Genomic DNA, 27,584 nt, shown 5'->3' with positions numbered 1-27,584 from the left:
GCATAATTAAAAGACAATAGCTCTGGGTAAATAATTATATTACATATTTATAACTATCGTGAGAATAGACATGTTTTATATAATCTTCAAATTCAAGAAAACAAGATATACATTTGAGAATATTAGAAGAGAACATTCAAATCTTGTGGAAGATTATCCGATCTTTCTTCCAAAATATAAAAACCAAAATACAAGTAGCTTTCTGGCCCCTTCTTACCTCCCCTACAATCCTTTTCCCCTTTCACACACACAAAGCAGCATCACAACCAATTTGCATGTGTTCCCCCTCTAGAAATGTGTCATGGTAAATAAAAGTGGTTACCAAACTGTCTCCCATCTAAATTAAGAGTTCACTGGACACAAACACGTAGTTGTATTTCATTTCATAATTACTTCTCCAATGTCAAATCTTAAAACTTAGACATGATTAATTGCATTTACGTTCCATTAAAAAAGTGAATCAACCACTTCTTTTAAGTTGCCTTTTTCTAGCTGATAAATTACTCAGATTGACTCCCTTCCTCTCCCACATCCAAGTATCTAGTGGGCACTCAATTAACACTTGTTGTAGTTAGAAGTACAACTTTGCTTTTCTTACAAGTAACGTATCTGCACGTACATTAACATTTGTAACGATTTAAGCATAAATACAAAAAGTAATCTTTGTAAACAGTTCTCATATCATACCAAATACCCAATACAGAATGTTCAATGACGCATTCAGGTCACTGCTGTTAGGACAAACCAAATTAATTATAACTCAAATATATACTCATTAGCCAAACATATTCTACGAAATATGAGAGCTGCCAATGCAAGAGTCAGAAGGACAATCAGAACAGTTGATCCAGTGTGGTTCATGTTGACTCTTGGTTGCTGTACCCGATTAAAGTCAGTTGAAGACGGAGGCCGTCTCTGACTCTGCTGCTGGGCACGGCGCTGCCGAGGACTCATAGACGTATTAGTGGACACTGAAGGAGTACACTCCTGACTGGCTGCTGCACTGCTGTTCTGGGTTTCAGACTAAAAAGGAAACACGGAGAGTTGTGAGGCAAGACACTATGTAAGATCAGCAAGGATCAAAATCATTAGGACTAAAACGCACTCTTCAGATAATTGTTAATACTTGCAAGCCTGATAACACATGTCACTAATAATTACAAGATTGTTACAGACATCATTTTGTACAAACACCGTCTTGAAAAGTCTATTTCAAGCTGCAAATTAGCAGTTTTAAGGACTTTATTCTTTTTAAGGAAGAAAGTCTGTCAAACAGTACTTGAATTCTAGATTGTTTCCAAATCACGAGATTTCAAATATCTCTGTCTACAATTTGCTTAGCTCTCTGCAGTTCAATATATCTTTAATAGTCCTCCAGACAGTTTAGTCTCTGAGGATTTATACCATCACCTAATACTGAAAAGGAAACAACTTGAAAGAAGTCCAGAGAACTATAACTAAGCAATGCTGCACTGCTTACTGTGGACAGCTGGGTCCAAAACTCTGTTCTCATCACCACCAACACCGCTGGAAAAAACAAAACAAAAAATCCTGAACACAAAACACCTACGTGATTCCAGCATGAACTACTGAGCACGGTACTTGTGCATGCACATACCTATTGCCCTCTACTGGTCAAACATTGCTCTGCCATTATAAGTAGTGAACAAAATAAATATTAGCAACTGATGTTCAGCTCAGAAGAGTATTATTTAAATAAAGTAATTTTCCAGTTTGCAAGGTTGAAACTATGGGCTCCAATATTCCACTGTCCTAATCCTCCCTGCAATACTGAAAGGCTCATACTTCTGACATTTTAGTATTAAAAATAGTGACATAGCATAGTTGTTGGAAAAAAACATTTTGCCAAAGTTTCAGTTTTAAAGCGTTTAAAAAACAGTACCTCTGACACAAAGTTATTAATCTGAAGTCATCCTTTGACTTCTCAGAATAGTCTGCAGGTATTCCCTGCATCTATTCTCCAGAGTTAGCTTTCTCCCCCCTCCCCTCTTCTAAAAGATTATCATTACAGCAGGTAAAACTAGAATTCCAGACATTCCATATTTACTTCCAAGCAAAAGCCTTTTAACAGACACAGTATCTACAACCCTAAGTTCTGCACTGGCCAGCTACTATATCCACAAAAGATATCCTTTGCACATGGCCAGGCAGGGAATGTCCTCAACTGTGTACCAGACTTGTTGATCCACAAGACATGGTGCTGTTGTGACTCTTCGGCCACATATTCTGCATGTAGGAGAAGAAATCCAAATTTTCACCTAGTCAGTATTTGACTAGCCCAGGGAAGAGATGTTCCTTTCCTACCTCCTCATCATTAGTATTATCCAGTGTTTATCATCAACATAGAAGCACTGATGTAATTACACATTTGACAACTTGCCTGTTTACATGGGTTTCTTGCCTAAGCAAACAAGCAGCTTGGGTAGCTTCAAAGAAAAATGTTATTTTATCATCAGAGACAGCCAAGAACAACGTCACGAGCAGCTTGCCATGATTTCCATTACACTGCAGGAGAAAGTCACCCTGCTTCGTAGACAACCCACTGGGAAGCTTCTCATGCCAAGGGAAATAAAGACTCAGAGAAATTGAGCATTTGACAAATGAAGTTCCTAGATTCATCTACACTCCCATCTTTCAGAAGAGGAGAGGGAGAAAAGTTCATTCAGGAAGCAAAACCAGCAAAATTCAGCAGGCAAAGTGTTGTTAAACCAGCTTTAGAAAAAGGAATAAAAAAAAAAAAAAGGAGTCTAGAAATATTTCTGACCCTTTACACTTACTAACAAAAGTAACTAGCTCTGGCTACCACACACCTGGGTTTCTTTTCAAAATTTTAAATCTAAAAATAGATCAGAAAGGTCCTGTTCTGAATGAGACACAGTGCCACACACTGACATTAATGGAACTGTGATTCAAGAGAAACCTCACTGACGATTGCAAGGCTTGAAATTATTTTTTGGAGGCAACTATATATATATATGCATCAGGACTGCAGAAGACTGCCTGCCTCACGCAAAACTGAGCTAACCCACTGCCTTGGGATTCCCAGCATAATCAATGACAAAGTATTAGCAGACATGCAGAAGCAAGATAGATAAGGAAGGAGTGATTATTACCCGGTATAAATTTGGGACCAGACACTAATATATCTTAAATATTCAGAATTGCAGAACTGTTGAGGTTGGAAGGGACCACCACAGGTCATCAAGTCCAACCTCCCTGCACAAGCAAGGTCACCTAAAGCACATTACTTGTGTCCAGATAACTCTTGACTATCTCTGAGGAAGGAGAGTCCACAACCTCTCTGGGCAACCTATTCCAATACTCAGTCACCCTCACAGTAAAGAAGTTCTTCCTCATGTTCAGGTACAACTTTGTATTTTAGTTTATGTGCTAATGCTGTGTTCTTGTCCTAACACCTGGCACCACTGACAAGAGTCTGGCCCAATCCTCATAATATAAAGATTTTTTGTTTGAAGACTTAATTGCTAAGAATCCCAAAATGTTAAGAATCTGCCAAAAATGACAGATGAGTTGTATTACATGGTAAAGAAAAAAAAAAAGAAAAAAAATGAAATCAATCTTCTTGTCTTCACTTGGGCAAGTTTTTAAATTCTCCTTAAGCAAAAATGTTGAGATTTGAGATTTTTAGACTAACAAAATCTCACATGACAACTTCCATCCAATTTTAAGTCATTTTCTGCCAAACTATACTGGAAATGTTGGTGATGAAGGCTTAACAGACTAAAAATGTTTTATAAGAGCTACGCAGTAGCCACCTTTAGCATGTGATCTTTACAGTCACTGAATATGCACTTAATGTATCGCAGTATTTCTGAAGCTTCTGAAACTGTTAGGACAGGTGGAAAACTTTGCTTCAGGGAAATTGCAGTTTGATGAGTAAGGCTAGTTCAATAAAATGAACACACATTAGATTTAACAAAAAGTTCTATAACAAAGCACAAGCAAGGAATTGATGTTCAGCCTACTGAAGAATGGTAGCATTCACTGCATCATTTATGTGTGCAGGCTGTTATTTTAAAAATTTTTATCAGAATGCTAGAAGAATTAAATAATCACCTTAGAGTGGATGTTTTAAAAATATAACAACTCTAGGAGCTCAGAACTATATAAATCCTCTGGGTTACTGAAGCCTCTCTCAGTTAAACTCATGATCTAAGAGATATCAAAAAAAGACAGAAGGACCAGTGAAATACTTATTTGCCCATGCAACTTCCAAATGAAGAACAGCTGAAGTTTGGCACAGCATGGCTTAACAGCTAACAAGAAAAACGTCTGGTTTTTAATGAATCAAAGTTGGGCCAAGTACTCCCGATTGTCATTTAAAACTGTTGCTGCAGTATTAGGGAACTTAAGACACGGCTTAATAGTGATAAAAGGAAGTAACTTTTTCACAACATATCATTCAGAACACATGATTAAAAATAAGGGCTTCTATAAATCCTGTGTATCATAACAGCCTCATTTTTTTACAGAAAGGTCCCTCATCAGTTCAAGATTAGTTGACTTCAGTTACACTGTTTATTTCATCACTCCTCATTATTACATTTCAGCCAGCCAGTACATTAGTGCAGGACACTGCTACAGTATATTGCTTAATAACAAGTGTTTTGAGGCTTAATGTATTTCCAGGTTATCAGAAAAAAAGTCTAACCACAGTCTTTAACTTGTAACTTTATAATTCTTACTAACTATCAGCTTTATTCATCAACTATAAACACTAAGGTGGAACATCATTCCACAGCAATACATTAAATGTAGGTTGTGAGAGGGTGGTGGGTCTACCTCTGCCCTTTTTGCTGTCAAAGGGAATAAATTTCAAGTTCACAAGAGCAAATTTTCTGCAGTAGCTTTTAATTAAAACACACATTTGTAGAATAAGTGGTAAACACTTTATCCAAGAAACGTAACAAATAGTTTTGATGTTCCCCTCATTCAACACTTAAAACTTTGTAAGGCAGAATTAGGTCTCTACACAAGAACTAATCCAACAAACTGATTTTACACATGCAAGAAGCCAAGCTGAGTACAAAGAATCCAAGGTTTGCATAGATACTCTTCTTTCATGCCTCTGGCCCCCTACTTTGAGAAGAGTTCTATTTACTTTCACAAGAACACAGCTGAAATTCTTTAAAGCAGTCTTTCCTGTTACACAATTCTTTATTCCACAGTGTGGCTTTAACTTTTCACTTCCTAATGGCTCCAGAAAATACCTAACACTCAAAATGTGGCAGCTCAGAAACACAGGTATTGCTTCAAACTCAAATTAACAATTATGAGCATAACAGTCTGACCCCTTAAAGCATGAATCCACTTTTCATCATTTACAGTTCATCACATTTAAATATCTTTACATAAATTTACATGTTTAAATATCTCATTTCGCTTGGGACTGTTCTGCTGAAAATGAAGTTAATCTTTAATTATTAAAACTGCATAAATGATTAAAAGACATTTCTTAGAAATTGAATTTAAAAAAAAATTTAAAAAATCAGCCTCTTTCCTCAAGCAGATGCCAGCAATGCCTTGGTATTTTGGTTAGTTCTACTATATTAGCCAGGATTTGTAATAAGAATAAAATAAAATGGTTTATTAAATCCCAAACAATCTGGAAAAAATCCTTATTGTAGGAAAAAAGTACGCTATTAGCATGTTTATATTTCCACATAGCTAGAAAATATGCTGCCAACATGCAACAGATGGTCTGACGTTATTTGACGTGGTTTAGGTTTTTTAACCTATCTGCAGCCCCATCCTCTCTAAAAGAGCCAGCTTAGCTGGGATTTGCCTGCAATTTAGCAGTGAATTTAGACTGCAGTTGCCACAGTCATAACAGCAGCTGCCTTGGCCCACTACCAGACCTCGGTCACTTCCAAAACCTTATGTAAGCCGTACACCTAGCAGTATTAAATCATAAATGTTATACTTCAAACAGCAAGAATATTTTAGATTCACTTAAGAAGTTATAAAAACCAGGAAGATATTCTTAATTAATATTTAAGTGCTACAAATTATCACTGAAACATTTTTTTTGCCTCTGGCTAAGAATTCTAGTCCAAAATCTTGTATTATGCAGATGGTAAATTGTAGTACTTCAGACACCATATCATTTTAATGGACTGTTAACCCATACATTAAAGGAACTAGTGGGAACAAGACTGCTAAAAGAGTATTATTTGTTGTTTTAATTTAAGAGAAGGAAGTAAAGAGATCACTATTTCTAAAAGTGATTCAGCAAGCTATTTGCTACAGTTTACACATATAAAAGTACACAAATTCTAAAAGAAACAAGTACAAAGTACATACTCTTAATGAAGCCTCCAATCAGCTTAATAGTACCGACTGCATGTTCAAACTATGGCTGAACTTGCAATGATAAAGCTCAAAAACAGACCATACCGTTGCATTTGTTGGGTCCTGGAGTGCTCTAGCTGCACCACCCTGCTGGGGCTCATCAGCGGCAGAGTAGTTCAATCCTGATGTGTTTGAGGGTCCAGCATCAGACTTCCTGGATGAATTGACTTCTGCCTACAAGGAGTACATATGTAGGCTTCAGAAACAAGACCATAATTGCTCCAAAAAGGTCTGGCTCATTTTGGAATGTGTATTTTAACATACACAGAATATAAGACTTACTGAAATGTAATAATCAAGTATGCCAATTGCATTTCAATTACACATCAACAGGCTTAAGAAATTATCTTTAGAAATAAACTTATGCTTGTGCATCTGTAGTCTTAAGTAAAAATTTTGTTTTCATGTAACAGGCATAACACTGAAAAAATGCACAGATGTATAGAGTAAAAAAGAAAACTCTTCAGAAATCTTTGGACAAAGCCTTGGGTGAGATGGTTTAGCATGAGGTGTCCCTGCCCATGGCAGGGGGGTTGGAACTAGATGATCTTAAGGTCCTTTCCAACCCTAACTATTCTATGATTCTAAGATCCAGGACATAATGCCAGAAGTAACACCATTTTTTAAACCTTCTGTTTCTCATGTCCTTAAATGAATGCTGACTACTACTGTTAAAAGTAAAAGCATATATAGCCTGTTTCCCAGCAGGGCTAACTAGTCCCTGGTAAGTGTTAACTTAATGTGGCTATAGTGGTTCCAGTACTGCAGTTGCCTCACAGCCAGAGTGGGCATACATGCAGGGCACTACACTATGTCAGGCACGTATGCCTTAATTTCCAGTATTTAAATTTCAGCAAAAGCAGAGCAAAACAAACAAAAAACCAACACAAACCTAAGTCTTGTAATAGTGCTTTTGTACACATTTTTAAAATGTCTAATGAGCATCAACTCCCAGAATTTACATTTCATGCTTTTGGAAATTGAGACAGTCAGCAGTGACATGTAGAGGATCCTGAAGAAACCTCTTGTTACGACAATATATATGCCTGCAATAATCTCTTGGGAATAGACAAGGACATAGAATCATAGTCCTCCACCGATACTCTTTTAAATTTATACATAAAAAAATCATGACCAGATCAATTTTTATCAGCAAAGAAGTCACTTTCCAAGTCATATATCTGGATCTCAATTTGTTATAAAGCTGACAATTCCAAATCTAACGCTTGTCTTCAAATGCAGATATAAGTAGTGGTAGTAGTAGTAAGAAATACAAACCAAGTATTAGAAACCAACCAGTTATGGTGATAACAAGAGGATAAGAGCACAAAATAATAATATTCTTTCCTGATTCTATTTTTTGCGAAATTAATACACGCCAAGAAGAAGGGAATTTATCTCAGGAGAAGCCAAAAAATACATCACTGAAACAACCTGGAGATTAAGTTTTAAAACCACAATCTGACGACGCTGCTATTCTTTTGCACTTGAATATTCTAACATTGGATAAGACAAGTTATGACTCAAACATGGACCAGCAATGAAACAACACAGGATTATGAATAATTTAAGCTGGAATGGATCTCTAGATGTCACCTGGTTCAGTTCCCTCCTCAAAACAGAGTCATGTTCAGCCATCTCCAAAGCTGGAGATTCCACATCTTCTGATAGGCATCTGAAAAGCCACAGGCTGAATTTTCCTTTCCCATACCAGTTGGATGTTCCCTCCCCGGAACCTGTGACCACTGCTTTTCATACTTCTGCTTTTTCTAAGAGTTCAAGCTTTATAAAACATATACACTAAAAAAATGTTCATCTGATTTACTTTCATTTATGAAAGTACTAAGTCTAGTGTGCCAGACTGAATTTGGACTAAAATTCAAGAAAATAGAACATTTGGAAGTTCCTAAAACTGAAATATCTTTTTTTGTCACCCAGTATCTATTTTCTTCAGCCTTTACCTGTGCTTCCAGAAAACTGAGACAACTGAGACACCACCATCATCAAGGGTAAAAAAAAGAAAAAAAATATATATTTAAATATAATAATGATGGTAAGTGGAGAATTAGTTTCATGGCAAGATACGCCTTGTGATGGCAACATGTAGGTAAACCATGTTGGTTTACAGTAATGCATATGCTATTAGTCATCTACCTTCCTTTTTTGCTTTTAGGTGGAGTGGAGCTCTCAAAGTGCAGAAAACAATTTACATGTCAATGTAAAGCTGATTTTAAAGAAGTAATTTCCTATTCAAACAGTGAGGAACAAAGGTGAAGGCTCACAGAAGCAGGAAAACTATAATGAGGAAGTGTGCTTTGTTAATTTTTCCTCCTGAATTTCATATTCCTTCCTCAATAATACACATGGGTATTTTCTTAAAAGTTACCATTTTGCTTAAACATGAAATGATTTCTCACAATCCCAGGATCATCCAGAAAAAGTTAGGAAATCTCTTTTTCACTAGCAGCAATTGCTAGTATGTTTGCTAGTAGAAAGGTGCTCTCAAATTACACACTCAGTCAGGTATCTGATGTTAAATCTTACCCCATAAATTGACATGGAATATATCAAATGATTCCTACCTTTTGAACTCCCTGCTAGTAATTCATATGATTAGTTTACTACAAACACATGAATGGAATGCCTTAGCCTAACACCAAACAAACAAACAATAATAAAGTCAAGCAAAGCAGAGAAGCAGGAAGCTTAAAAGAACTCAATCCCTAAAAATTAATTTGAGAAAGGGAGGGAAGGCGCAACCAGAAGACAGAACTGTTTCACCTTGTAAAAACCCCACAATGGATTGCAGAAGACTGTAGAAACCCAAGCCTTTTGTTCTTTTCTCCTTTGCTTAGTGCTTGTAATTAGGATGTAGAATTAAATATGTGGATACATGGAACACACCAATATTCTTTAGAGATTAACGTCTTTAAGTATGTAATTTTAAAACTGAAAAAGGTATGAAATGTAACAGTTCTTCCTAAAAAAAAAAGAAATATATACTCTGATATTTCTAGAATTTCTGTGATGAATATTAACAGTTCTTAAATAAAAATGCAGTTTTTAACCCTTGTGAAAAAAGCCAGGAGCAGGCAGTCCATTGCTTTTCCAAGTAGCTTAACTTCAAAACTGTTTCCTCATCTTTTCAAAGATTTTTGAGACTTTTTTTTCATAAGCATTATTATACACAGACCCAACCACATCAACATGGCTAGATGTGAGATTGCACAGAAATATGCAGGTCCTGCTCAGTAGGAGGCAATCTTTATTCTCATGGCACAGACACAAAAAAAAAAAGCAGTCTTTAGGACATTGTAAGGAGAACATTGGTGATAAAAGGGGACATATTAGCACCCCTGACCTTAGTATCTATCCATCACCAATGCCACATTGTGATACTATATTCCACTGTAGTTTCCTGCCCTCATGCACAGCAGTCTTCCTTAGTGGCTGATTTAAGAGTTTAGTGGAAAACCCAGTGAAAAACAACCCTGTGCATGCAAGACATGCAATCTTCTAAGGCACGTATATGACTGAACAAACCTTACTTTCAGTGAAACACAAGCTACAGAACACATTTTTGGGTAACAGCAACTTCCATACCAGAGTTCAACTTTCAGTATCTTCAGCTGCAGAGTAGTTCAAAAGAATTTGCAATCATTTTTCAGTAGGAATATGTTTTATTCCTTCCATAAGCCAAAAGAAGAAAAAAAAAAAAAAATCACAAAGGAAAAAAAAAATTAGGTTAGCTTTGCCCAAAGTTTCCTAATACTTTCATGATAACACTAGTTCTGGAGAATTTAATCAAGTTGTCAGTGACTGAAAACAAGGAAGTAAAAGTGACATAGTTAAGCAGTTCTTACCACAGTGCTCACCACTGAAATTAAAACTAATCAATCAGTGCTTGAGATGCACAATTTATTAATTGGTACATTGCAAAAGACCCACTTCTATTTTTCCCTTTCAGACTGTCCTAAAAAAAACAGATTTCCACAGAGTGACTGATGAAGGTTTATGAAATGATGAATGTTTCTGAATTTATAAAGCTTTCCCTCTTTTTTTTTTTTTTAAATTCTACACAACAAAGATGAAAGTTTAAAATGGTGACTTCACCTTGAAGCTAATTTGTCTGGCAAGTTCTTTAGCCTCCTTGTCCGCCTGGCTTGCCACTCTTCCAGATGTTAGTGGTAAAAGGGCTGTCTTCATAGATGTGCCACACATTTCACAACAGAAGTCTTGTGACCTGGCCACAAATGACATAACTCAGAATAGAGTGTTCTCATAAATGTTCTTAGGTGCTTGTCTGAACAAACTATTTGCAAAACAACCCACAGAAAGACAAGTGGTGTCAAGAGTAACAGCTTAAAAGCACTTCCCTCAAACCCAAATCACATTATCTTGGAAAAACACATTGAGAACTGTATCTATACATATCCTCACATGTCATTTAGAAAAATACTTCCAATTTACTTACATATTGTCATTATCTGTACTTTATTAATAATTTGTTACCATTTTAAAACTTTATATCTACAGCAAATTAAAAATGTTAATTATCAAGATCTAACTATTATCAGAAATATTAAATTTGACCCAGGAGCTTGCACTTCAAATCCAGGAATTTCAGCTTCTGCAAGAGCATTACCTGTCCTCTCTAGCATACATAATTTGTCTATAGGGCACACCACAGGCAGCTCTCCAAGCCAGTAAGAGACCACACTGCCTTGATAATACAGTATAAAAAACAACCCCTTAAACTCTGCACCTAAGCAGGGTTTATTAGCTTTGACTCAGTGCAACACTAACTCGGAAGCTGCAGATTCTGATTCACCCAGAGTAGAGGCAGAATAAACTCACACATATGCCTGCAAAATAAGGTACTGGTTGCAACTTGGAATACAGTAACTTCACTTATAAGACTGGGATATGGTCTTTTAAATACCTTCTCCTCCCCAGGTGGGAAAAGGAGAAAGATGAAATACCCCAGAGGTCTAAGATTTAATTTAAGGATAACCACAGAATAGTTGAGGTAAGGAGTGACCTCTGGAGATCATTCAGTCCAGTTTCCTTGCTCGAAGTGGGGTCAAGCAAAACACATTGCTCAGGTCTGTTTCCAGTTGTATTTTTAATACGCCCAAGGACAGAGACTCCACCACCTCTCTGGGCAACCTGTGCTTTGACCATCTGGGCTAGCGCTTAGACCATTTCCACAGTAAAAAGAATGTGTTTTCTTGCACTGATTGAATTTTGCGGTTTCGGTTTGTGACCACTGCCTCATGTCCTGCCACTGGATGCCACTCAGAAGAGCCAGGCTCTGCCTTCTTTATGTGTTCCTTTCAGGTGTTTGTACAGATGGATGAGATCCCCTGAGCCTCCACTTCCCCAGGCTGAACACTTCCAGCCCTCCTAGCCTTTCCTTGTATGAGACATGTTCCAGCTCCTCCATCACCTTCATGTACCTGCACTGGATTAGCTCCAGTAAATCCATATATTCCTTGTACCCTGACCTGGACACAGCCCCAGCCTGAATCCAGCACTCAAGATGTCTTACCAGAGCTGAATACAGAGAAAAGATCACATCCCTCTACCTGCTTGCAATGCTCATCCTAATGCAGCCCAGGACACCATTAACAGCAAGGGCACATTGCTGTCTCATGATCAGCTTGGTAACCACCAGGACCCCCCAGATCCTCCCAAGCTCCTTTCCTGCTTGTTGGTTGGTGTTACTCCTCCCTAAGGGCAGAACTTTGCTCTTCTCTTCGTTGAGGCTGAGATTCCTCCAGCCCGTTGAAATTCCTCTGGATGGCAGCACAACCTTCTGGTGTATCAACCACTCCTCCCAGATTTGTATCATCTGCAAACTTGCTGAGGGGGCACTCTACCCAATCATCCAGGTCACGAATGACATTGAATAGCACTGGCCCAGTACTGACCCCTAGAGTACACCAGCAGTGTCTAGCCTGCAGCTGGATTTTGCGCTGCTTACCACAATCCTTTGAGCTAGGCAGTTCAGCCAGTCCTTAATCCACTTTACTGTTCCCACTGACCTAGGCTGTACTTCATGAGTTTCTTCTCTAAGAGCATGATAAGGAAGGTAACACCAAAAGCCCTTGTACACCAAGTTAATAATTTCATCACGTTCACAAATCTAATTTTAAGTTAATTTCCTAAAAATCATTTAGAAGCAGCTGCTCCAGATTTTTTTTATTGTTGCAGTATTATTATTGCCTTAAGGGACACGATGCATCATTGTCTCGGTTATTTTCTCCCCTACCTACACTTAGTAACAACATGCTCATTTTCCCCACATGCTGCAATTACCACTGTATCGCAATGTTAATTACATCTCTATACCTGAATTTCAGATGAAGCTCTAACTTTGACTACACAATGCTGAAAGGAACACAGCCCTCTGAAAGTATTTTGTTTGACAATAAGTTCAGAGTTTGCACAATGCTCAGAAAGAAAAATCCCAAACTTATATATATATACACATATAAAATATACAAACACACAAGGCAGAAAACTTTTTTTTATATTTGGAATAAATGAAAGAGAACAGACTGAAGTGACTTTACTTTCTACTCAATGCTTAACCCTAAAAGAAAGTACATATGTATGTACCTACATTAACGAGCTCAGTACTTACTTCTTTGCAAGAGCTCTTCTTTCTTCTGGAGTATAATCCAGAGATCCTATTGCTCCTTCACCTTTGGTTGGCATAAATCCAATAATGGCTAGTAAAGCTGTTCTTACTAAAATGGGAAAACAGAGATACAAACAGGATTGGAGAAACAACTATTATGTCATCTCACATTACACTCAATACAGAAAAGTTGCAGTTCTGCCTGCAAAACTTCATTTTGTCCAAGGGCATAATCTGGATTTCATACAAGCACCACTAGGGTTTTTTGGTACATAGCAAGGCTTTGTTCATTTTTCAGACTTCTCATTATAAATGAAATGCCTTATTCTTCCATCAACCAACACAGAAAAGAAAAATTGTCACAAAAATCTTGCATCAATATAAAGATTAGAATTCCAGACTTTAAAAATGGGTTCTGAAGAAAAAATGGTAAAACAGAATTAACATATAAATTGTGGGTGAGGAGGGAAGAAAGAAGATGGGGATTGATTAGGGTTTTTTTTGTTTTGTTTTGTGTGTGGGTGTGTGTTCACACACGTGCATTTTCTTCTATTAGACATGAATTCTGCAACTTAGTGCTCACAAGCTCAGTGGCTCTCTCCTATGCAATGTACCACAGAATTTGTTCCTTTTATGTCATCATGCCAGGGAAGGAGCTTACTTAAATACTAATAACACCTCATCCAAACTGAGCTGCCATCCAAAACACCTCTGACAACATCTGTCCTTCAATTTTGTTTTATATAGTTATGATATTTAAGAATTCAAGACATCTTGCAAGCAGATTTAGTGTCACATGAATATAAGTACCACAAAATAGAGATAGGATGTTTACACCCCTTATTTAGAAGACAGTATTTTCTACTCTTTAAAAAGACCATAAGAGACTTTACAAAAGTTGAAGAGCGGTCTGATAGAAAATTTCTAAGACTTTATCAACATATTTTAAACATGCAACTGATATCCAAAGAAGTAACTTATGTACTGTACTTGGCAAAACTAAAATTATAAACACAAAAATACTGCCTTGGATGAACTGTACCCATTCTCCATTCCTGTAATAATGAAACATAAAAAAAAAAAAAAAAGCCAAATGTAGAAACATTCAGTTACTTTGAACTCAGACCACGTGTCTGTCTTCCTGAATGTCCAGAATTAGAGCATCAAAATTAAAAGCTGACCACAATCCCCTCTATTCAGCTGGTTTTAGTAATTATTCAAAAAGGGGGTCATTAGGATGTAAAGTATTTTCATAAGAACAATTGAAAAAACCCACAACAAAACAAAACCAAAGAATATTTTAAGTAGTCTGAGAATTCTTAATGCTTGGGCATCCAAATAAATAAAAGCTTACCACTTCCCCTCAGTTTCTTAGCCCCTTCACCCCATAATTATTTAATACCATTCCCAAATCCTCCTATGTCACTCCTTTATGACTTTACATTTCCTGAATACTCCCAGACTTTCACTCTCTCAAAATTCTTGAGCTTTTCCACTATAAATATTCTTTGTGAGATTTTTTCAGTTTAAAAATCTAGTTGTTTGTTGGGCTTAACATTCTCCAAATAAATATTACTTACTACTCCATGATGGTTGCCACGTTTCAGGATGATGCCCTGAAATGCTTAAACAAATTTTCTTCCCCACTTCAAACCTGCCATTGGCCTTCAAAGGAAGAAGGAGGATACAATAAAACATGCTGGAAGTTAGCTCTTGGGTTTTGGTACATACTGTAAAAATCCTGATCAAACAAATCTATATGCAAACAACACTTGAAAATGACATTACTGTCAACCTCACAAAACTGTCATTCAGCCTTCTGAACAAAGTCTGCCATCTGCCTCTATTTATGCATGAAGAAACCCTGATACCTCACGTCCCAGTGTAACATGGTGGCTTGCCTGTTGCTCTTGTAACCCACATACAACATGCAGACAGCTTGATAAGCTACAGCTCTATGAAACCAGGCACAACTGCAGGCCTTTGTCCCAAACTACACATGACCAACATCTCCAACAGAGACCAAGCAGGCCCATAGAGAGCACAGAAGATTAGACAATCAATCAGCAATGTCATTACTCCTGAAGAAAACTTATATTTATTAGGTTCAAAGTTACATGCAATTACAGAATACCAAAGTCACTTTGAAAGACTTCTGGTCTTAAGTTGGCAGCATTAACTGTACTATACCACCTTTCTTACAAAAACTACCTTGAATTCCAAGAATCTCCCTCTCAGACACCTACAGTTAAACTGATGATGTAAAAAGAAGAAACTAGTAAACATGCTTACCGTCAGCAAAATAATGCTGGGTGGTTTCATGGGATATTCAGGTGGTAGTACAATTCGCCCGTGATAAATCCCTCCATCAAAATCTGAATCTGGAGGGCCTCTAACAGTAAAGTGCCATTCAAAAAGATTATCCTAAAACACCCCCAACAAAGGGAAGACCAAAAAACAGAAAGAGAGTGTTATCAAAGAAGTAGACAACTAAACACCATTTTCTTGAATAAGGACATGTTAAAGAAACAGTGCACACATAAGTTTTAAGAAGTCAAAATCAAATGAAGAGTAAGACAACCAACACAGTACTAAGTTTCTGGTTAAGAGGATAAAATAATGTCGATTTCTGGTAATTTTCTTACACGACGGCTTTGTTGAAACCCCCAAATTCATTATTCAAGCTCTTCATTCTAGTTGTGTTAATTATGACAAGAGTTTTATTAACCAACAGATGGAAAACATAGTCAACTAAGGGAAAACTAGGTCTTTGACCCAGTGAGTAATAATTTCTGGTCAACTGATGGAGACCTACTCAAGGAAGAACATTAATAAGTCTCTCCAAAGCCCCTTCCATGGCCAACTCAGCACTGGGACTTGACTAACGCCCCAGAGAATTCCCATCCTCTTTTGCTTGTCCATAAACAATTTTGAAACAGCTATTGTGCCTTACTGCACAATAGGTACACTTTGAAATTCTGAATATCATTTTCATGAGACATGTAACTAACTTCTCTTCGAGCACTATTTCTCTGGAGTTCTGTGTTTTGCTTTGTGTATCAGATCTCATGCTGCCCACACTGAATACTTAACAAGCAGAACAACTCCTACTGTTAGGACAGGAGTGCAAATGAGGCTTGTTGTCAGTAAATGAGAGCTCTCAACTAACGCTGAACACTGCTATCACATGGGTGTGACTGCCAAGCTAGTTACAACTTTTTCAGGGATAGGAGTCATCAACATTTCCAGCATTTCCTTTCATCTGCTGCTGCTCTCTTCCCAGCAACTCACTGTTCTAACTCAGAAATAAGACCTTCATGTAAGTTACAAGCAATAGCATGAATCAAACCTCACATTTCTCCACAGGAAGGGGAAACACAAGGTGCAGTCAAAAACTAGTCAATAATAAAGTACATTCTGTAGTACCTATTTTCCATATGCATACTAAGTGTGCTATGCATTTCTATGAAGTTAAATCAAACCTTGAGCTGAATACCACAGAACAGGGCTTTTTTTATTATTCCAGGGAAATTAGAAGGGGCTTCTGCTTAGCATTTAGCTACCAGAACTTCACTGTCCTCTCAGCCCAAAAAATTAACTGGGTGTTCAGAAGACTTCAAGAAACTACTGTTTAAGTGGAATATAAGCAGTCTCTCTTATAATGCATCCAGAGATGCTTTTTCACAGGTGTTTTCGTATGCAAAATCCTCATAGATCACCTAGGCCCAAGTGTTTTGTTAAGCAACTCATCAACTGAGCCAGATGTCAGGTTTGGGTATATGTCCTGGGTTCAGCAGTAGCAGTTATTTTTCTCCTTCTTGGTAGCTGGTGCAGTGCAGCGTTTTGACTTTCAGCTCGGGAACAGAGCTGATAACAAGGATGTTTTGGTTTGGCCAAGGACTTTGTGAGCCTCATGCTCTGCCAGGGAGGAGGGGAAGCCAGGAGGAAGCAGAGACAGGACACCTGACCCAAGCTAGCCAAAGAGGTATTCCATACCACAGCACGTCATGCCCAGGATGTAACTGAGAGTTACCTGGAAGGGCTAGGACTGCGGGGTTGGAAGAGGTATCGATCGGTGCTGGGAGGGGAGGTGCGAGTTATTGGTCGGCTGGTGGCGAGGTGTTGTATTCTCTTCCCTTTTTATTTCCTTTATCATTATTATTACTGGTGGTAGCAGTAGTGATTTGTGTTATACCTTAGTTACTAAACTGTTCTTATCTCAGCCCGTGGGAGTTGCATTCTTTTCGATTCTCCTCTCCGTCCCTCTGGGAGTAGGGGGAGGGCAAGAAGGGGGGGGAAGTGAGTGAACGAGTTACCTGACTGGGTTTAAAAAATGACAGTATAAAAAGCTTAACTTAAACATAATGCATTTATGCAGTCTCAGGAAGGAGGAAGTGGAACAAACATATTATAACTGTGCAATAAAATTACTCAGATGCAGTGTAAAATGGATAGTATGTACTTTCACCAACAACCTGGAACTACAATACCATTAAAGTGGAATTCTGCTTCTGATTTTCATCATAGGTAAAAGATAGCTGAACCATGGTTAAAAGGTCTGCTAGTACTTAAATATGTACATTTTAAATACATATGCACACAGAGAACTTAGCCTAATTACAAGCTCTTGCAAACACATAGAGAAACAAACCTCCAAAGGCTGTGCATGATAATGATCTGTAGGATCCTTCAGCTCTGCAGCCTCCTTCATCAAACGCTTGACAGCTGAAAAAGCAAAAGTTTAAGGCATGAAAATAAAGACAAATGTACATGTTTTGCATACAAAAATACATAAGCAGTTCTTGAAGAGCCCCTTTCAGCTAACTAATCTTTTCTAGCACATACCAGCTTCTGCACTGGAGTTACGATCCAAGACACAATACAAACTACTCACACTGAATAAATCTTAAGTGAATTACACAAGCACAAAGTTATGAAAAATATGTTGCATGGTCACAGATTTTCTCAACAATGAACACTGGACCTAAAGTAGTTTTTCATTTACTGACACTCAGAGAAAGGGTTTGTACCCAGCCTAGCAGCATAAAACTGCACACGGGATCTTTGGCAGTGCACATCGGATTTGTCTCGAAAGAAACAGCCTTTTGACCGCATAGCTCCAAGGCTGTACCCTGGGTGTAAGTGCCAGTGGCTGGCAGGCAGAAACAGAATCAAGGGTTTGCACTGAGAAGTAACAGCAGCCAGGTGGGGACAACCAGCAAGTGGGGTCCTGTCAAGTAGAATTTTAAATGGAAGAAGTTTAAAGTATGTATTTTTGACACATATTTTTGTATTTAATTGACAGTGATATTGTATGTATTTTTTCACAGCATTAGCTTATTATCAAGAAGCCAGACTATAAACATCTTAAGCCAGCATAAAATGCTGAAAGAATATGAAACATTATTCCACTCTCAGAGCAAGAAATACAGCAAAATATATAGTGTAGCTTTAGTGGAATAGAAATAACTTGCTTGTAAGAAGTTTTTAGTATTAAGCAACCTAGAGTATCTTAAGAAGCACAAGTCTATGAAGAAAGTCTGAGAGGTAGGGCTGTTCAGCCTAAATAGAAGACTCCAGAGAGACTTTACTAGGTCTTCCAATACTTAAGAGGGACTTGTAAGACAGACTTTTTACCACAGCCTGTAGTGACAGGACATGGTGAAATGGTTTTAAACAGAAAGAGGGTAGGTTTAGACTGGACATTAGGAAGAAATTTGTCACTATGAGGGTGGTGAGGCACTGGCACAGGTTGCCCAGAGAAGCTGTGGCTGCCCCCCCCCGGCAGTGTTCAAGGCCAGGCTGGTCGGGGCTTTGAGCAACCTAGTGTGAGGTGTCCCTGTTCATGGCAGAAGGGTTGGAACTGGATGAACTTTAAGGTCCCTTCCAACCCAAACCATTCTATGATTCTGTTTCCATGCCCCAGAATGTCAACTGACAGGACGCAAAGAACAGTCTGAACCAGTAAGTTCATTCTAAGAATGTGTGATCCAGTGAAGAGGTCATTAAACTGTTCCTTCTTTAGGCATAGCTGCAGCATTCATTACCACAGCTCCTTCTTTGGCTAGTGAAAGCTGCAACAGATTAAAAAAAAAAAGCCAAACCCACCATAATTCACAAAGTCTGCCTGCAACAAGTACATAACATTCGTTTCTAAACTTCATTAAAATGAACTTTGATGCAAAATACGGTATTTCAACCCACTTAAAATCACACTGAGTCATCTGAGCAAACATTTAGCAATGGCAATTCTGAAAAATAAGACTGGTTTGGGTCTATTCAAAATGAAGAATTACGAATTGTCAATAGTCAGAAAGTATCACTAATTCAGACAAAACAAATTTCAAATCAAGACATTCTATTTTTCAAAGCCAGGTTTTTGAGACAAAATAATCAAGGTACTTTTTTATGTGGCATGACAGTCAGCATGATAAATAACCATGCTTTCACAGGTACACTCATAGGCAACAATTTATCATAATGATCATTGAAATTACATGCTGAGGAAATTAAGCTTCTGGGCTGACTCTTGAGAGTAAAGTTTCTGTCCTGGGAGGAGGTGAAGGATCTCTCCACTGCTCTGGGGAACAAAAGGAAGAACGGGTGCTATGGGTCAGAGGCTCTGCCTGACAATCTGGCTCTTATATTACACAAAACTGACCAAATTCTTCTGAAAAGCAAAATGCTATGTTAAAATTCTGAGAATCAGTTTTAAAGCCACCAGCTTCCCTAAGGATTAAGCGGTGGTGGCATAACAATTAATGAGCAAAATTTGTGTAATATATGCATGTGTGATTTTTAGATTTATTTCTTTCAAAAATAGTTCCCTGGTAAACTCCTAGTTCTTATTCAAGTTTACTTTAAGCTATCCTGAAATTTCTGTTCAACACAACTGCTTCTCTTGGATAACATGGTTAGAGGTGAGGTGGGTGACACTAATCAAACCCAAGTTAGGAGGTATCAGTTCAGCAAGGCTCAGCCCCTAGTACTTCACACGAAGGGACAGCATTTTGTGCACACGAAGATGACTGCAGTGAAACAAATTCATATTTAAGTGATATGGGTTGTGCATGACAGCATTTTCCTCAAATGGATACCAACCATTCCACTCTACCAATTTGCAGTTCTTCTGTTTGAGAAAGGACATAATAAATAAAGGAGCCCAAACCAGCTGGCATAAAGCTGGAGATCTCTTAACCTTTCAAGCTGGCTTATCTGATCTCAGAAAAAAGAATATAACAAGCTGACAACTTTTACTGCTTCAGCAAATGCTTTTTACTTTTTTATTTTTTTAATGGCTGCCATTTTTTTTTTCTTCATTTTAAGTAAGATTTAGAGGTCTACTCAGGAGAAATACAGAAAAAAGAGTAATTTTGTCCAAAGTTACTGACCAAAAACAGCATAGGTAAGGGTACAATTTACTTATTAAATCCAGGTTTTCCAATGAATTAATGGAACTCGTGAAAAGTTTCTCTGGGATAAAGGGATTTATAACTACTCTGCCCACTTAAGCTATTAGTAAAGTACAAGTCAAATTCATTATGTGCTTGTCTATTAATAATGCTATTAAGTACAACTTTGAAAAATATTACACAATATTAGAAAAATAAAAAGTTTGAAACCACAGAATCAATTTGAATTGAGCATCAAGGCCCTTCAATTAGATGACACATGCGTCATGGATGACACTTTGGGAAAGTCTTTTTTAAATCCAGCTGGCCTTGAGATTTCCCCCTCTGCTCAATACCCGACCACTGAGTCAAGAGTCTCTGACCCATGGTGGGTGTAACCCACTGAGCTCACAGTGTCACCTGCTGAACCACCACCACAACCAGCCCTTGCAGCAGCCTAAAGCACCTGGGAACTCATTCGATCAAAGTGCCTGTATTTGCATTCAAAATAAAATCCCTAATTTCACATAACAGTGAATCACAGGCAGTTAGCAGTTCAACTTCACAAAGACTGGACCATGCAATTTAAGTCAGGATTCACTTCCGTGTAAAGTACATATGATTTCTTGTAATACAACACTGATGAGCTTTGACATTTTAAGTCAAAAAAAAAAAAAAAATCCCTTTAAGTGATGTGGTCACTAAAGCATGCAAGAAAACATTTAAAGCAGAGTCATAGCAGAGGCTTCAGCCAGAAGTACCCTGAAATATATATAAATTAGAATCCTTTAGCAGAATAGAGTATCAAATGGTACCTACTCTAGAAACAAAACCACATTACCAAACTTTCAAGTGAGGTCCACATTACTAATGCTCTTTTCCTCTACCTCTGCATTCTTCATGTTTATTCATTTTGCCCTGACTTTCTTAACCTTAGTTCACATCTGTCTTTAGATAGATTTTCGAGTTCCTGTATATATTTTTGTATGCCATTTCACAAAAATACAGAATCATGGAATAGTTACAGTGGAAAGGACCTTAAGATTATCCAGTTCCAACACCCTGTACTTCCATAAAATTTTGCACAGCAGTTTACAGTCACTTAATCTTTAATCATGACCACATTTAAAATTTCATTATGCAATGATACCTGATCCTTCAGAACAACAAGTCCTAGTCACATCCATCCAAAACAAAATCCTTGAAGAGAGATGAAACTGCCAGTTGGGCAAGCCCTTAAACCACTGATGAGGAGAACATACTTCATATTCTGTTTCTTTAAAGCTCTTTTACAAAGCATTCCTTACTGCTCAGTTTATGATGGGACAGTGCTCTGACAGTTCAGCAACAGGGGTATGTAGAAACAGGCATCCTTTTAACAGGCCATGCAAAGATTTCCAGATTTTTCAGTCTTTTGGAACAAGGAAGCCAGCAGTGGAAGAAACCCATAACACTATTGATCCTTCCCATACCACTAGTGACCACCTTATCAAACCTACATCCTCCAGCACTAGAGGAATGGGCAAAATAGTTAAAACTTCAGTTCTGGGTGATCAGCATCACCATTTTAAAGTCATCTCTACCAAAATCTACCATAGTTTCGTTATTCCAAATACCACAATCTGTAGAACACCATGTCTCCATACTAGATAATTACTTTTCTAACTAAATGCAAGTGGAAACAATTAAGTTCCTCATTATTCGCTGCTTCCGTGATGTTTTCCACTAGTCAAGTTCCCATTTTACGCTGATCACATGTAACAAGACAAAACACTTGCTCCTACAAAACTGAAGTGTATGATGACAGAACTGCACAACCGCCTGGGCCAACCATGGGTTCCAAAATTGCTTTTATTTTAAAATTTGGTTTGATAGTTACTTTGACATGGCCAAGGGCCTTTCCCAAGACCCCCAAGCCTCCTGAATAGCTGCTTTACATCTTATCAGCCTCATGCTATCCTTTTGCAAGACCCACAAGCCTCCTGTACTTACATAAAGTATTCACAACTGTAAACAATGAAACAAATTTTTATTAGTCCACTCTCTTTCAGAACTGACAGGTGTTTAGTCCTCGCTTCCCTCAGAGCAGCAGGAAGTACAGTACTCTTCTGTAGTTATAATTCAAAACAACTGTTCAGTCAACACAAAGGGAGATAAAACAAATGTAAGGTGCTTGCTGAATGCACCAACATGTAACAATGTCTTCATCCTTAATCAATTTTTAACATCCACTCAACTTTTTATTTTTACAAAATCTATTTCATACCTGGAAAGTACTAAGCAGCACAGTACTTACTGGCTATTTCCTACAAACCATTTTTTAACAACAAAGAACCGATGCATGCTTGCTGACAAGGAACATTTCTTACTTGTATGGAGTGGAGAAGGAAGTGTAGCTTGTAGGAAAGGCAGTAAATGTCCTGAAGATGACAGCTAAGAGGATCACAATCTCAGCACATTATCAGTCAGAAACCAAAAGCCCTGGGCAGCAAATGGAGGGCATACACACCATGCCTCCCTCTACATGCTCTCCCCAGACCTCCAGTGCCCTCACTAGTCTAATTCTAGGTGAGGAGGTCAGCTGAAAACAAAATAAAAACAGTGTTGAAACTAAAATAAAACAGCACAGTTGTTCATAGTCTCTACATGAGTCACTTTAAGTGGCTGCTCAGTTTTTCAGTAACCGTAATGTCCTACCTGAAAGGGAGAGATTGTTACTACAAAACATTGACTACGAGATATGGTGGCTGATCTTGCAGCAGGCTAAGGGTCGCAACTCTTAGGAAAAAAAGTAAAGAGATTATTCCAAATATCTCTCTCATAAATTTCAGAAAATAGGGTTGTTCCTGAAGCATGAAGAGGATGAAGTCTGTGCTTCAGTCATCCAAACTTTAATATTGACGGAAGAGGTTTATCAGCCATATGGTAGCAGGCTGATATACACTGACTAATCCATTTTGAAATCCTAAGACAGAAAATAGCTTGCCCTTTTACAAGTGCCAAAAATACAAATAAAAATATGAAGCAACAGCTTAAAAGGCTTTGCCTTATTGAAGCAATACAAAGAAGCATGAAGCATAGAGTTTGAAAATTTCTTCCCTTCCAAAATTAATCGTCTTTTGGAGAAGAAATAAAGACATATTGACAGATGGTGTGAGGAGACAGCTTCAGGTGAACGCCACTATACCTTCTTGCTCTCACAGAGGGTAACTGATAGAGCCAAGCAGCAGCTTAGCACACCACCCTCACCAAGCCCAGACCTGCAGTGGTGAGGACGTGTACCTACCTACAGTAAACTGAGACCTGCTAAGGACGCCAGCTGTGTTGCTTCTCATCAACAGAGACACAGCGTGCAGGGGAACAAGTTGTTTCACATTGTGGAGAGTTTCCATCTTTCAGATACGTTTGTTTAAACTAACATTAGCTGAAGAAAATGGAACAAGGAAGATGATGAATATATTGACCAGGAGCTATTAGAGCAGAATAAAGCTGTGTAGCAACACTGTTCTTTATGTGGTCTATTTGAAAGCACACAGAAAGAAAGGCACTAGAGAGCTTAACTGATCCTCATCAATCTGGCACAGCACGCCTACTCACATAATAGGGATCCATGTAGCCATGTGTAACTACAGAAAAACTTCAGCTCCTGTCACTGCTCTACAACAGAGTCTGGCTTGAAAGGAAGATCAATAAAACCACAGGTTTCTTTTAACAAGATTTTCCAATTTAAGATGTGTTTTCCTCTATGGTAAAGACTAGTATAATCATTAAAATACCTTATACTAAAACTGAAAGTAGTATTTGCTCTTTCTGCTGAGCAAGCAAAAAGTCACCATCTGCAAACAGAGTTTGCTCAAGTCCAAAAGCAGGTCTGAACAGAAGAAGCTTCTTGTGCAGGTACGAAACAATTACTTTTTTCACTCTGTCTCAAGATAGCACATTCCAAATCCCTAAAGCTGACCAGGATCTAAAGGTTAGCAGCTTGATTCTTCCTCTAGTCAAGTCAGAGCAACAAGAACAGGCACAAGGGACAGCTACCAGTTCTAAAGCCTTTAGAGAGCTCAGTCACCAAAATAATCCCTTCCATCTGCAGACGACACAACCATGTGAAATAGGAAACATGGTATGGGTTTGGCTTTATGCATTTTAGTGCATTTACATCAGTAAAGACCACCTTAATATCAGAACGATCTACATGTCCATCTCATGCCTTCAGTTGAGTAGCAAGTGTAAGATAGATACCATCATTAAATTGCACATTTGTAAAACAGACACAAAAATATTAAGTAATTGCATATGCTTATCTACCCGGGTAGCAAGAAAAGTGCTGCACTAAAAGCAATGGCTATACATAATTACAGCCAACTCATTTCAGTGGACAACAACTGCTGAAGAAACTATTTACTTTAAATCTTTTTTGATATTTATTCAACACCTCCCTGCCCATCTTTCTTTTATGAAAAATGTCATGCATATTGAGAACTGAAATGAGTGCTTTAAATCACATTATAAATTATTTAAATCACTTTTAAAGTCTCTATAGATTTTCAGCATCTATATGGAAAGAAATAATCCAATATATTAATATGCTATAGAGCATGTTTAATTTGGGGAAGCGATACTGACCCACTGCATGAATCATTCATCTCCGCCAAATATGGTTCACTTTGCTGTAGAACAGCAGAGGTGCTGACAACCACTTCCAGTAAAGGTAATTTTCTCTTTAAAACAAGGGGGAGACTAGGAATAACAGAAGGGCAGAACATTTCTAAATTAAACCACAACTATTTACCCTCTCCAATCGGAAAGCATGTCATACAGCACACCACCACTACTTCCAATAACATGGCAAACCACACTTAGCATGCACCCGTGGCCTCCTGAATTCACACATGCAACACGCCAAGCATATCTCCCTAAAACAAACAAAAAATGCCAACAAAACAAAAACAAAGCTTCCTTTCTAATACATTAAACTATAACAAGTACATCATTTGCTTTGTGATCCTTCTTATCTTTCAGTTATGCAACATGGGTGTGAGGGCAAAGGGATACAATAGATACATCAGTATATATGGCAATATAATCAGTATATAGGGCAATAGATACATCATCCACGAGGCATATTTTGTAAATAAGCCTGTCATTTACATTTGTAAGGTACAAGTCATCTTAACACTCAGCTTCTCCCCACTGCCCATACTAGTAATAGCACAGCATGATTAAAGAATAAAGCCACTACTCAAAATAGTAATATGAAGGAGTTAATACCTACTTCCCAAAACTCGACTGGGGGAAAGCAGGGGCAGGTCAGGAGCCAGCATGCAAACCCAACTGGCCCTTACAAGTTATGGAAGAGGGTTTTCCTTCAGCAGTGACAGCATGCAGCTCGCAAGAGGTGAAGCCCTGCACAGCTGGTGAGGGGCCATGGCTCCAACACAGCTGTATGGGACAAACCCAACCCATACTCAGTTTCTCTTCCCAGGAAGCAAACCCTTCCCTTCCAGCACTGTTTCTCAAGACGTCTGCCACATTCTGACGCACTCCTCTCACTTCAAGGATTCAACAGAAAGTCTAGGAGTTATAAGGTATGAATTCTAACACTTAATCCCATATACACACATACATGTAAATACAGTGTGTACAGTAACACTGACGTAAAGCAAATTTACGCAGCACACACTAAGCTATCGTTGGCAATCTGTCCCCTCACAAGCACCTACTCAGAAATGAAACAATACCCAAGAGAACAGAGTACAAGTTCAAAGGTTCTGCTTCCACGAACCAGCAGGAAAGAGTGACAACACGTACACATACACACAGAGCAGGGAGCCTGAGCGTTCTAAACCGAATTACAGCTCAGAGGGACTTTCCAATGCCATCACACCGCGAAGCAGAAGCGACCCAGCCGCCTGCCGCCTAAGCGCCTCCACCTCCCCGCGGCCATCGCCGGAGCCCAGGGCCTCATCCTTCCTCCGCACCGCCGCCCCGGCCCGGGTTGAAGCACCTGTCCCCCCGCGCCCCGGGAGGCGACCGCCGGCCCCAGGTGAGCAGCAGCGGCCCCGGGGCGGGCACACCGCCCGCCGCGAATGGCGGAGGCCTCGACAGCCTGCAGCCGCGCAGCCCCGCCCGGCTGCGGCCTCCCTAGCACCCGCTGGGGCCTGCCGCGTCTCCTACCCGGACTCTTGAGGTTGTACCGGGCCTCCATGGCAGCGGGCACCGCCGCTCGCTCCTTCCTCAGCGTCTCCAGCAGCGGAGACGAGGGTAGGGGATGGAGGAGGAGAAAGACCGGACCCAGCCCGCCTCGCCTCGCCTCGCCTCGGGAAACTCCCCTGACGTGGCAGCGCCGCCGCCGGCCCCGCCGTGACCGCGGAGGGTGGCACCTGCCGCGCCGGCACCGCCCCTGGGCCTCGTTGTCCCGCCCCGCAGCCGGGGCTGGGAGCCGGCAGTGCAGCCGGGCGGGGGCGGTGCGCCCGCGGGGGAAAGGCAGGTCGCGGCGGTGGGCGGTGAAGGTTCCTGTGGTTGTGTCGCAGAGGTTAAGATGCGTAGGGCGCTCGTCCTTCTCTGTCGTAGCGTGGGAGAAGCAGCCAGTTTCCACCAGCAGTGGGCAACACTCGGTCCCCACAGCAGAACAGCGGCTCCGCGGGCAAGCTTTTCCGTGCCACAGTGGCGGGGGAGTATTTGTAGGTACAACTTTGGTTTCCTTGCCCCCTGGTTACAGCCACACTACACTTGGGATAGCGCTTTTAAGAATTCGTACCTAAGGAAATATGCAAATTATAGTGGTCATAATCTCCACAGTCTCTGATTCCTTTTGATTCAGTACAAGCTGTAAATAAGAATCAGTGAGCTTTTATGTTGTCTTCAACAACATAAACTTGAAACTCCTGTCTTTACCTCACTAATTCTTGTCTCTAGATTCTTAATTTCATCTAAGTTACTTTTACATTGTTCCTGTTCATCTTGAAGAAACAGTTTTTTTCATGCTTTGCTATCTTAGTTCTCTTTCTTTGACTGAACAGCAGTGGAGAACGGTTGTAAACAAAACCAGTCATTTTTTCCCCCCTCTTTGTGTTACCAGAATTGCAAAACAAGGCATTACTCTTCCCTTTGTGTTCTGTTGCATAGTGATGTTGTGATAACAGCAATAAATA

General features: G+C 39.1%; 1 protein-coding gene across 2 annotated transcripts; it reads right to left on the bottom strand.

The window, feature by feature from the left end:
* Window positions 1-537: 537 nt before the first annotated feature.
* On the bottom strand, window positions 538-26,730 carry UBE2J1 (ubiquitin conjugating enzyme E2 J1). Of its 2 annotated transcripts, XM_057432091.1 has the most exons (8): window positions 26,608-26,729; window positions 17,691-17,764; window positions 15,332-15,463; window positions 14,620-14,704; window positions 13,043-13,148; window positions 10,507-10,636; window positions 6,439-6,567; window positions 538-1,023 (listed from the first exon to the last, which is right to left on the bottom strand). In XM_057432091.1, exons 1-8 carry the CDS (start codon window positions 26,636-26,638, stop codon window positions 754-756), a joined length of 957 nt encoding a protein of 318 aa, XP_057288074.1. In that variant the 5' UTR covers window positions 26,639-26,729; the 3' UTR covers window positions 538-753. The 2 variants fall into 2 exon arrangements, with proteins under 2 accessions (XP_057288074.1, XP_057288075.1); XM_057432092.1 differs by lacking the exon at window positions 6,439-6,567 and having other exon boundaries at window positions 26,608-26,730.
* Between the last annotated feature and the right edge of the window lie 854 nt (window positions 26,731-27,584).

The sequence above is a fragment of the Pezoporus wallicus genome, unplaced genomic scaffold (genome assembly GCF_028554395.1).
Source record: "Pezoporus wallicus isolate ANWC-B61680 ecotype Strahan unplaced genomic scaffold, APGP_CSIRO_Pwel_v1 contig_4847, whole genome shotgun sequence".
Lineage (NCBI taxonomy): Eukaryota > Metazoa > Chordata > Aves > Psittaciformes > Psittacidae > Pezoporus > Pezoporus wallicus.
Note: the sequence above shows the minus strand (reverse complement) of the source record. Positions and strands in the feature narration are given on the sequence as shown.